General features: G+C 33.0%; 1 protein-coding gene and 1 long non-coding RNA gene across 2 annotated transcripts; both read left to right on the top strand.

Moving 5' to 3' along the window:
• On the top strand, positions 1–4235 carry LOC124451585. The gene is made up of 2 exons (XR_006950554.1): positions 1–151; positions 4193–4235. It is a non-coding gene; the product is annotated as an uncharacterized LOC124451585 (long non-coding RNA).
• A 1707-nt stretch (positions 4236–5942) lies between these two features.
• Positions 5943–10612, top strand: LOC124451946. The gene is made up of 2 exons (XM_047002546.1): positions 5943–5983; positions 8358–10612. Exon 2 carries the CDS (start codon positions 8366–8368, stop codon positions 10610–10612), a length of 2247 nt encoding a protein of 748 aa, XP_046858502.1. The 5' UTR covers positions 5943–5983; positions 8358–8365.
• Positions 10613–12268: the final 1656 nt, after the last annotated feature.

Below are 12268 nucleotides of genomic sequence, written 5' to 3'. Positions count from 1 at the left end.
TTAATTTGTGTATGGAATGGTATAAACATATTGAATGGACATTGCATAACGGCATTTGTACGTGTGAACATTAACATTGAGGTGATTGGACTATAATCTACGAAGATGGAAAACAAGCGAGTGGAAAAACATGATCTATGTCTTGTGGTTTGTAAGTTGAGTAGATAAGTATTAAAATTAACTTATAGCTATGAGTAACTGCATGAGAGATTCAAAAAGGATCCCGATGGTCTATTTTTATAATTTGAAACATAATCATGACGAACACCCATATTAGCTAAAAAAATGTCAATAAAAGATGTCAACTGCTGTGAGAAAATATCTGGCTTTCACTCGCTACTTTTACTAATTTTATTTAACGTTTATAAACCAAATTGCAATGCTGCAAGTAGGATTCATTGAATTTTTAAGATAAAAATATTACGATATACACGTTACGATATACACGTTACGAGATACACGTTACGATATACACGTTACGATATACACGTTACGATATACACGTTACGATATACACGTTATTATACAAGTTACGATGTACATGTTACGATATACATGTTACGATATACATGTTACGATATGCACGTTACGATATACACGTTACGATATACATGTTACGATATACACGTTACGATATACGTTACGATATACATGTTACGATATACACGTTACGATATACATGTTACGATATACGTTACGATATACACGTTACGATATACACGTTACGATATACACGTTACGATATATACGTTACGATATACACGTTACGATATACGTTACGATATACACGTTACGATATACATGTTACGATATACATGTTACGATATACATGTTACGATATACACGTTACGATATACACGTTACGATATACACGTTACGATATACATGTTACGATATACACGTTACGATATACATGTTACGATATACGTTACGATATACATGTTACGATATACACGTTACGATATACACGTTACGATATACGTTACGATATACATGTTACGATATACACGTTACGATATACGTTACGATATACACGTTACGATATACGTTACGATATACGTTACGATATCATGTTACGATATACGTTACGATATACGTTACGATATACACGTTACGATATACATGTTACGATATACATGTTACGATATACATGTTACGATATACGTTACGTTACGATATACGTTACGATATACACGTTACGATATACATGTTACGATATACACGTTACGATATACATGTTACGATATACACGTTACGATATACATGTTACGATATACACGTTACGATATACATGTTACGATATACACGTTACGATATACATGTTACGATGTTACGATACGTTACGATATACACGTTACGATATACACGTTACGATATACATGTTACGATATGTTACGATATACACGTTACGATATACATGTTACGATATACACGTTACGATATACGTTACGATATACATGTTACGATATACATGATATACATGTTACGATATACATGTTACGATATACACGTTACGATATACATGTTACGATATACACGTTACGATATACACGTTACGATATACATGTTACGATATACACGTTACGATATACACGTTACGATATACACGTTACGATATACACGTTACGATATACATGTTACGATATACATGTTACGATATACGTTACGATATACACGTTATGATATACATGTTACGATACATGTTACGATATACTTGTTACGATATACATGTTACGATATACATGTTACGATATACACGTTACGATATACACGTTATGATATACATGTTACGATATAGATGTTACGATATACATGTTACGATGTTACGATATACACGTTACGATATACACGTTACGATATACATGTTACGATATGTTACGATATACATGTTACGATATACATGTTACGATATACATGTTACGATATCCACGTTACGATATACATGTTACGATATACATGTTACGATATCCACGTTACGATATACATGTTACGATATACATGTTACGATATACACGTTACGATATACACGTTACGATATACATGTTACGATATACACGTTACGATATACACGTTACGATATACATGTTACGATATACACGTTACGATATACATGTTACGATATACACGTTACGATATACACGTTACGATATACATGTTACGATATACATATTACGATATACATGTTACGATATCCACGTTACGATATACGTTACGATATCCGTTACGATATACACGTTACGATATACATGTTACGATACGTTACGATATACACGTTACGATATACACGTTACGATATACATGTTACGATATACATGTTACGATACATGTTACATGTTACGATATACACGTTACGATATACGTTACGATATACATGTTACGATATACATGTTACGATATACGTTACGATATACATGTTACGATATACACGTTACGATATACATGTTACGATATACACGTTACGATATACATGTTACGATATACACGTTACGATATACACGTTACGATATACATGTTACGATATACATGTTACGATATACATGTTACGATATACACGTTACGATATACATGTTACGATATACATGTTACGATATACATGTTACGATATACATGTTACGATATACACGTTACGATATACACGTTACGATATACGTTACGATATACACGTTACGATATACACGTTACGATATACACGTTACGATATACACGTTACGATATACACGTTACGATATACACGTTACGATATACGTTACGATATACATGTTACGATATACACGTTACGATATACATGTTACGATATACATGTTACGATATACATGTTACGATATACACGTTACGATATACACGTTACGATATACACGTTACGATATACACGTTACGATATACACGTTACGATATACACGTTACGATATACACGTTACGATATACACGTTACGATATACATGTTACGATATACACGTTACGATATACATGTTACGATATACACGTTACGATATACATGTTACGATATCCACGTTACGATATACACGTTACGATATACATGTTACGATATACATGTTACGATATACATGTTACGATATACATGTTACGATATACACGTTACGATATACATGTTACGATATACACGTTACGATATACACGTTACGATATATGTTACGATATACCACGTTACGATATACACGTTACGATATACATGTTACGATATACGTTACGATATACATGTTACGATATATGTTACGATATACGTTACGATATACATGTTACGATATACATGTTACGATATACATGTTACGATATCCACTTTACGATATACACGTTACGATATATATGTTACGATATACATGTTACGATATCCATGTTACGATATACATGTTACGATATACATGTTACGATATACACGTTACGATATACATGTTACGATATAAACGTTACGATATACACGTTACGATATACACGTTATGATATACATGTTACGATATACATGTTACGATATACATGTTACGATATACACGTTACGATATACGTTACGATATACATGTTACGATATACACGTTACGATATACACGTTACGATATACACGTTACGATATACACGTTACGATATACATGTTACGATATACATGTTACGATATACATGTTACGATATACATGTTACGATATACACGTTACGATATACACGTAAAAGCTGCGCTGTGAAAAAAGTGAAAGAGACCTACTAAGACTCCTGGATCTGACGGACCAGGACAATGCTTGAAAATCAGGTATTAAAGTTTTGTTCTTTTCAAAATACATAATTTTTTATTTTATTCATTCATTATACTGACATTTATAATGTGTTTTTTTATAGAGTAGCTATGTCTGTAATAACTAGACATTGAATGAACAATCAAGTTGGACAGAAGCACGAAGAAACAAGCGTCCTTATTGAAAGATTCCCACTTGTGACTTTCGTTGTACATACTATTAATCAGTATAACGCATTTTTTCATTCAACCGTTAAAAATTTCCGTAAAACTAAATTTTTACAATTGTCAAATTTTCGGACAAAACACACGAGTGAAAGCCAGTTATTAATGAAGGTCTTAATAAAGCAACATTGAAATTTTGATCGAATGAAGACTAGTAGACATCAAAAATAGTTTGTATGCAAGTCACGACGTCACTTTGGTCATTTCATTTTTCATTGTTATTGGTAGGTGAATGATCAGGTCGAACGTACTGAATGAATTTTTCATATGATTTATGTATGAGCTGCTATTAGTTTATATTTTTGTCTATTCATTAAAATTTTGTTAACACTCTGCACTCTTTCATTTTTTGTTCTCTACTAAAGTTTTCGTTTCTTTTGTTCAAACACAAAATATTGCGGTGTCAATAAATAGGGTAGTCAGCCGACTTTTTTGTCGCCGCTTTTTTTTGTCGCTTTGCGAATTTAAGATACGAACGACGTAGCTACGATCTGACTACGCTGCATGTTAAAGTAGATCATCGGGATCATTGAAAACAACAAAAATATGAAAAATCTTGAAAACAACAAAAATTTAAAGAAATTTTTCTAAATTTCGATTTTTTTATTGATTGGAGGGTTTTTCACCGGATCCACCGGTTTTCCCTCCCATTTCGTTTTGTTTTGGAAAAAAAACAGTGTCCACATTTGGGGCCAAGGAAGTCATTTATCATAACATTATTTATTGTATCTATCATGAATATTCATGTCTATTTTTATTTCTCGGCCTTTGGGTATATTTCCCAAAACACTGCGTTTAATAAATACAATGACATATATTTTGAAAAAAAATATGTACGCAAGTTTTCTGTTCTGTCAGATCTTCTAAAACAATTTTTTTTAATCTTCTGCATCAACCGACTCAGCGAGAATATAAAATGATTTTATACAGTATGGAAGTGTGATTTTCGTACATAATGAAAATTCCATGATTCTTTCATTTCACTAAGAAGTTCTTTTTACTTAAAATATTGCATTAAACATGAGCAATGTGACGAATTTTTACATTACTCACGGTAATACGCTTAGCCCAATAATATTAGCACACACCATTCGACAATTTTCTCCCCAACCATGAAATGAGATGTTTTATGTATATACCAAATACATTCCCAATGATATAGAAAGAAATGATAACACTAAAAACAAAGATTAATCTTGATAGTAGATAGTTTGAGATTGAGATTTTTAAACTACAATGTGCTTCTTAAAGTCACTGCACATATGAGACTACCATTATCTTCATGACTATTTTGATTACATCCTTTACTGTTGTATCGACAGTGTTTTTTCTGATAGCTAAGTAATTATAATGCGTGCAGTTGATGTTTGAAATGTATTCGTAAGTTAAAATGGTTTATTTGATAACAAAGTTTCTTTATAATATGAAGTGACTTGTGTGAGAATATCCAAGTATGAAAATTTTGATTAATGAATTTAAAAAATCCGTTTACAGTTTGCAAAATCGTGTCGTAACAATTGACATTAAAATCCTGTCTTAGATCAGTGATCATCTATTCCTGAGTTAAAACTTTTGAAATTTATAAGATTTAGCAGTAGTTCTTTAGAATTTGACTAATCTCAATGTTGTTATGTACTCTGCATGACGTTCTTATTTATGCATTTTTATCTCTATAACAACTGTTTTTAGTCAGTGATGTATACTTAGTTATATAACTAGAATGTTCTAAATAAATGTCATTAATGTTTTATTTCACTGTTCGTTGAAGGAGATCCTGACTCACTCTTCATTTTCGTTTGCTATTTAAATTTTTTTATGTAACAAAACTTACATGGATAAAAGATTGATGTAACAGTAAGGTATGGATTATGATTACCGTTTTTAAACTGATATGTATGCGGTCGCGTTCTTTATATTAAATCTCTCATCTTTGTTAGGTATGTGACATGTAAAGAACTAAAGATAGCATAATTTTGTTCACATGATCGTCGTATAAGAAGTCTTATTTCTAAAACAAAGGTAATTTTACGTAATTTAACCGAGATTTAGTGTTTACATTACTAACTTAACAAATTTGATACCGAAGCATTGCGTAGTATGAAGTATGACTATAAACAAATGAATGTTTATTTCCATTCCAAATAAAAATCGTTTGAATGATTCTATAAGTGACTTTTAAAGCTATATTTAATACCACGACTGGAAAGTAGGTTTTATTTTTTGTTTCAAATTATTCACTATAAAAAATGCGGCTCTTACACGAAGAAAAAGGTTTGATAATAAATATTTCTGAGTCAGTGATGTGCTTGACATTCACAGAAGCCACGTCATAATGTGACATTTCTTTTTAAATATAATTAAACTTAAGTAAACAGTACAATGTACAAATGTAAAGTAAAGATTGGGTCACAATGAACTTATGATAACGTATATATTTCATCATCAATCATTATTTTTAATATAAGTATACTTTAGTTAGCAATACAATGTATAAATGTAATGTAAAGATTATGTTCAAGTTGTCAAAATGAACGCCAGATAACGTTTATATTTCATAATCATTCATTTTGCACGTAATTTATTCTTAGATGAACTTTGATTTAGCATGTACACTGAGAAACTGAAATCAAGATACTTGTTTTGTTTTCCAACGCGCCTAACTGTTTTAGTTACTTGAAGAAAATCGTGTAACAACACAAAGTCGAGAAGTTTCACTGACTGTCAGGCCAGGCCCGCAGTGAGGTGGTAGGCAAGGGGGCATTTTGCCTTGGGCCAGTAATATAATAGGGCCGGCGCCTCCCATTTGGACACATGAAAATTTCAAAATTGATGTTTATAGAAAAAGTAATGTATGATTTGTGTATTATTTGTGGTTTTCTTACGTTATCTCACTATGTAGAAGACATTCATCAATTGTAAAGTTTTTAGAATTTCTCGTAGCATCTTCAAACGGAATCACGCTTAAAAAGTTATCAATATGAGCAGGCATGTGGCTAGGATGTAAAATTTGGGGGAGTAACAACATTTTTGGGGGGGGGGAGAGCAGTCGTAGACGTCAAGTTAAACTGTATTATAACAAGAATATAATTTATCACTAGTTAGTTTTTGTGGGTAGCCACTGTGCATGCGCGGCTAACCACTATGCCATACTGAAAAAGTGTCTGAGTGAGGCAGTGAGGCAGGCAGTGTTTCTTAGTCGTGATATCCTCGGCTGTCATCGGTGATAGTCGCATATGCGAACGATTACGAATAGAATTTTTTTAAGTAAAGTGAATACTTATGTTATTTCCATAATTTCGTAAAAGCACTATTGCTAATGCGCATTTAATACAAACGACAAGTTTTTTGAAAAAAGACATGTTTCGACATCTCATGATGCCATCTTCAGTATGAGTGAATTACATATATGTTATTCAGTTATTCTTCTTATTCTTATTCTTATTCTAAAGAATAAGTAAAGAATAACTGAAGAATAAGTTATTTTTATTCTTCAGTTAATCTTCAGTATGAGTCATCATCATCATATCTTTTCGCGCCAGGGCGATCCAAACTCGGGCTGGAAGTTTGGAAGTGTTGCGCGTGTTGTAGCAATCAGTCGAAATCAGGGACGGCACGTGAAGCCTTGAAGTGAATTACATATATGTTATTCTTTAATTACCTATGATTTAGAGCGTATAATCTGCACTTTGTTTTAGTGACTATAGTCAAAACCTTGCAGCTGAAAATATCATTCATTTATACGCTTTACTGGTTAATACAGACGTCAAATATATCCTATAGGGGACTACTGCAGTTTAGCGGACACCTTGGTCGCTGACCCAAACTCTACCCTGTTATCTTTAACCAAAATGAGCCCGCGATTAGAAGCGCTTCCTGTGTCCGCTAGACTGCAGTCTAGCAAAAATTTAAGTTGAAACAAAATCATCAGCAATATAGTCCTATCAAAATGTTAATAAGCAATTATTCGTACAACGCAGCAAACCAGTTTGATATATCCTGTTAAAAGAACGACGTATCTCTTCACCACACGATTGTTATCACTTTAAGTGTATTTTCATTGTATCAAGTGTACTATTTTAATGCCTTGATGTAAGATCGGTTACTGGGTCATGTCACTAGGCAGTGAACACAATTTTTATCGAGAAAAAGAAATGAAGCACACATGTCTTTATAAATGACTTGTAGTACTATTTTTACTTTATCCTTTTAACTTTTGTAAACATTTTGTACACTTTAAATTATACCTTTTTTCACAAACTCATTCCTCCTTTCTAGAATAAAAAAATGGTTTCGCCACCTAATAAATTAAAGATTGAGGAAAATGGATCTCGTTGTGCTCATTTTGTACATTGCAAATTGATGCTTTTTGAACAAACTCGTTCTTCATTTCTAGCTTGAAAAATGGCTTCACCGCCTCAAAAACTGAAGTTTGAGGCAAACGGATCTCGTTTAAGTAAACTTTTGATCAATAAAGGAACACAAGCCTTGAAAATAACATTGCAAATCATTATAAACCTTCAGTCATCAAACTTAAAAGATAAACTTAATGATCCGTCTACAAAGAGTAAATTGACACCACTAAAATTCAAAGTCATCAGCAAGGAGCAATGGAACCTTCTTTACCCATCAACTGGCTCACCTGACATTGAACACTTTGATATTTCATTATTAACTGTCTTATTGCGTAACATATGTTGTCTAACAGCGCCACATAGTGGATGGAATAATCTTCCTTCCTCTTCAGATACTTCAATCTCAGCAAACATTGCAAGAATAAAGTTTTATCGAAACGAAGTGTACGGTCACATAACTACAACTAGTTTAAAGGACAGTGAGTTTGAGTACTTGTGGCAGGAAATTTCAAAAGCATTGGTTGGTCTGGGTATTCAACAAACTGAAATAGATGAATTGAAAGAAGCTCGTCTCAGTCGCGATGAAGCAAATTATATTGAAATGTTAAAAACTATGAAAAATAAAGTAGAAGAAATTAAAGAAAAGATGGCTACAATAGCTGATGTTGTTGGAGTAAAAGACATGTTGCAAGTCAAAATATGTTCTGATCTCAAGAAACTTGGCAAGTGCAATTTCAATGGTGTTATAAATGATCTGAACAAGAAATACCTTGAAGGCACTAGAGAATGGTTATTTGAAAAACTCGACACTTGGCTTAACGATAGAAGAAAAAATGCTTCTAATGTCATGATTTTGATTGCTGGTCCTGGCGTTGGTAAAAGTGTGTTTGCTGCTGAGGTGTGTCGACGATATTCTGAAAAGAAGAAACTTGCTGCTTCTCATTTCTGCAGATATAATAGATCAGATTATAGAAATCCTCGAGTGTTGATAGAATCATTAGCTAGTAGCATGTGTGATACAATATCAGATTTCAAATGTAAACTGAATGAAGAATTACAGAGAAACCATTCTAAAGAATCAATCGCCGATGCATTCCGTGTTTTATTAAATAATCCATTGCATTCATTAGAAGATCATGAACCAATGCTTTTGGTTATTGATGCCTTAGATGAAAGCCAAGTTGATGGCAAAAGTGAATTATTGGAATTGATTACTGATGAATTTGCCCGACTACCTAAATGGATTAAAATCTTCCTCACCAGTCGTCCAGAACGTCCTGTTCAAAAGGAGTTGAAAGACATGAATCCTGTGGAAATTACAACTCGTCATCGTGATGAAAACAACGAAGAAGACCTGTACAAGTATTTGAGACATCAATTGAATAATCGGGTGCAGGGATATCGCCACGTCCTATTGTCATTAGTTAGAAAATGTGAGGGATCATTTCTTTATGCGTATAACGCCCAACTGAGCTTGAAAGACGAAAATATTGAGCTTACTTACGAAAACATTCAAGAATTGGTCCCTAGTGGGTTAAGTGGTGTTTACACAAAGCAATTCAAAAGAGTAAAAGAATTGTTGACGAAGGAAAGTCCCAGAAATTCTGTTATCTCAGAAACTACTTTCATGCAATTTCTTGAGTTGTTAGCTGCCTGTCGGGAGTTTTTACCATTAACTTTACTGTTTAGCTATTTAGGTTTTTCTGGTGACATCAAGTTTGAAGTCCGCAGTAAAGTTATTGAACTTTTATCTCAAATTTTGCCTGTTTACGATGATTGTTTAACCGTGTATCACAAATCTCTACTTGATTGGTTGAAATCAGATGGTTACGAACAGCATGAGTTTACAGTTAATCCAAAAAATGGTCATAAGTTCTTATGGCATGCTTGTGAGAAAGTGTTTGAACAAATTAAGTCGATGAACATTTTTAAAGAAACGATGAACACTGCTATGATTAAATATGCTTTGAAGAATGGAATCTATCATATGTTAAAATGTGGCGAAAATGTTGACTTTAGCTGGGCAGTGGATGTTAAAGTGGTTTGTGCAATGTTAATGGGTGTGGAAGACGATTACTTGAATATCATTAGGTTTGAATTGCGTGAAATCATTGAGAAACGACGTACTTTCTTAAAAAAAGATGTACTTGAGGAACAACTATATCATTTGTTAATTACGTTAAAGAGAGTACAGAATGAGTCATATAAGTCTGATAATAGCTCAATTTATTTACAAATTATTGCAAACACAATTGATAGCAGAAACGAAAGAAGATTTTGGCAAGGGATTTATTGAAACAAGGAAACTTTGTTTGGTTTGAGGATTTAGACTCAACATATTTAACAAACCATCATCATTCGTCTGTCTCCTTGCGTGCTAACGTTACATCTCTTTGCGTGTCGTCCAATGAAGAACTTCTTGCTGTAGGATATGAAAATGGTCAAATATCTATTTTTGAACTTCCAGAATTCGAACAACGATGCACTCTAGGCACTGCACTCGATGATTCAAGGTTGGATAAGTGGCATGATGTAGACGAACTTATGTCCCTATATGACATATATCACGCTCCATTATTAATAGAATTTTATTCTGTACCTGGAAACATCATCTGTTGTTGCTCCTTTTCACCTACTGGAAATAGACTGGTAACAAGTGATGGATCTACTGCAGTAAAGTTGTGGGACGTTAATAATGGACGTTTGTTGTTATGTTTACAATCAGATGTTGTCGTTAATCGTTGCTCTTTCTCAGATTCTGGTTTGTTTATTACAGCAAGATATGATGGAATTTGTTTTAAAGAAGTGTTCACAGTATGGAATTCATTAACTTTGCAAAGAATTGATCGACGCTGCGTTGTTGAATACCAAAAACTGCAATACACCGATAAATATTCAGAGTTCTTTGGTGCAGTCATTAACAGGACTTCGTATGTTTTTCAATTCCCAAAGGCAATCGATATTTTTGCAAGAGAAAATAAGTATTCACTATCTTCAAATTCAAAGACAACCCATCATTATCGAGATTGTATTTGTTATCATACTAACCAGGTTGTAAAGCTTTCTGAAATCACTCAGTTGACAAAATACAACGATCAAGGCGAAATCGAGTTTTATTTACCATGTGTTAGGTGTCCATGTGTTCGTAGGAATCCTAAAAAAAGTCCATCCCATCTCGTTTAAGGAATTTTACGTTGTGCCGTATTTTTCCAAGCTTAAAATTTTCAAAACTGATCATCTTTGGAGACCTTCATTTATTTTTGAGAAATTTGAAATTAAATGTTGTTGTTTTTCACCGGATGGATCTTTTTTTGCTGTTTTCGCTGTTGGTGACCACGTTAACATTCATATTTGGAGCATTGAATGTTGCACTATTATTCAAGCTGTACCAATGCAATTGAAGGATGCATTAGGATGTTGGTGGTCAGATGGTTTACTGTGGATATGGGATGGTTCTGACCATCTTATGAAGATATCAACTTCGTCTAAAAATTTTGTAGATTCTACTCAAGCAAAGCATGTTAACATTGGATTTAAACCTAAGAAAATCTTTACATTTGGTGATATCTTAGTTTGTATTGACGAACTAGATTTTGTTCAAGTTGTTAGAATTACCAAGGGTGAGATACAATACAACGAAAGACTTCCTGTCGATGGTTCAAAATTTACAACAGCAGCTGTATCACCTGATTATTCTGTTATTTTAACTGTAAACAAAACGAAATACACATTATGGAAATGGAGAAATACCAACAATGAACTATACTTAGAATATTGGCATACTGCAGAAATACCCATAACGTCTTTTATTACAAAATTTGTTCTGGGACAGATAACTGTAAATGATCTGAATTTCAACTGCTGTATAAATGATAGTAAACAAGCAGTCATATCATTTTCTTTTTACAAGGACGATTTCGACCAGAGAACTGGCATTTATGTAATTAATGTG

This window comes from Xenia sp. Carnegie-2017, unplaced genomic scaffold, assembly GCF_021976095.1.
Source record: "Xenia sp. Carnegie-2017 unplaced genomic scaffold, XeniaSp_v1 HiC_scaffold_24, whole genome shotgun sequence".
NCBI lineage: Eukaryota > Metazoa > Cnidaria > Anthozoa > Malacalcyonacea > Xeniidae > Xenia > Xenia sp. Carnegie-2017.
Note: the sequence above shows the minus strand (reverse complement) of the source record. Positions and strands in the feature narration are given on the sequence as shown.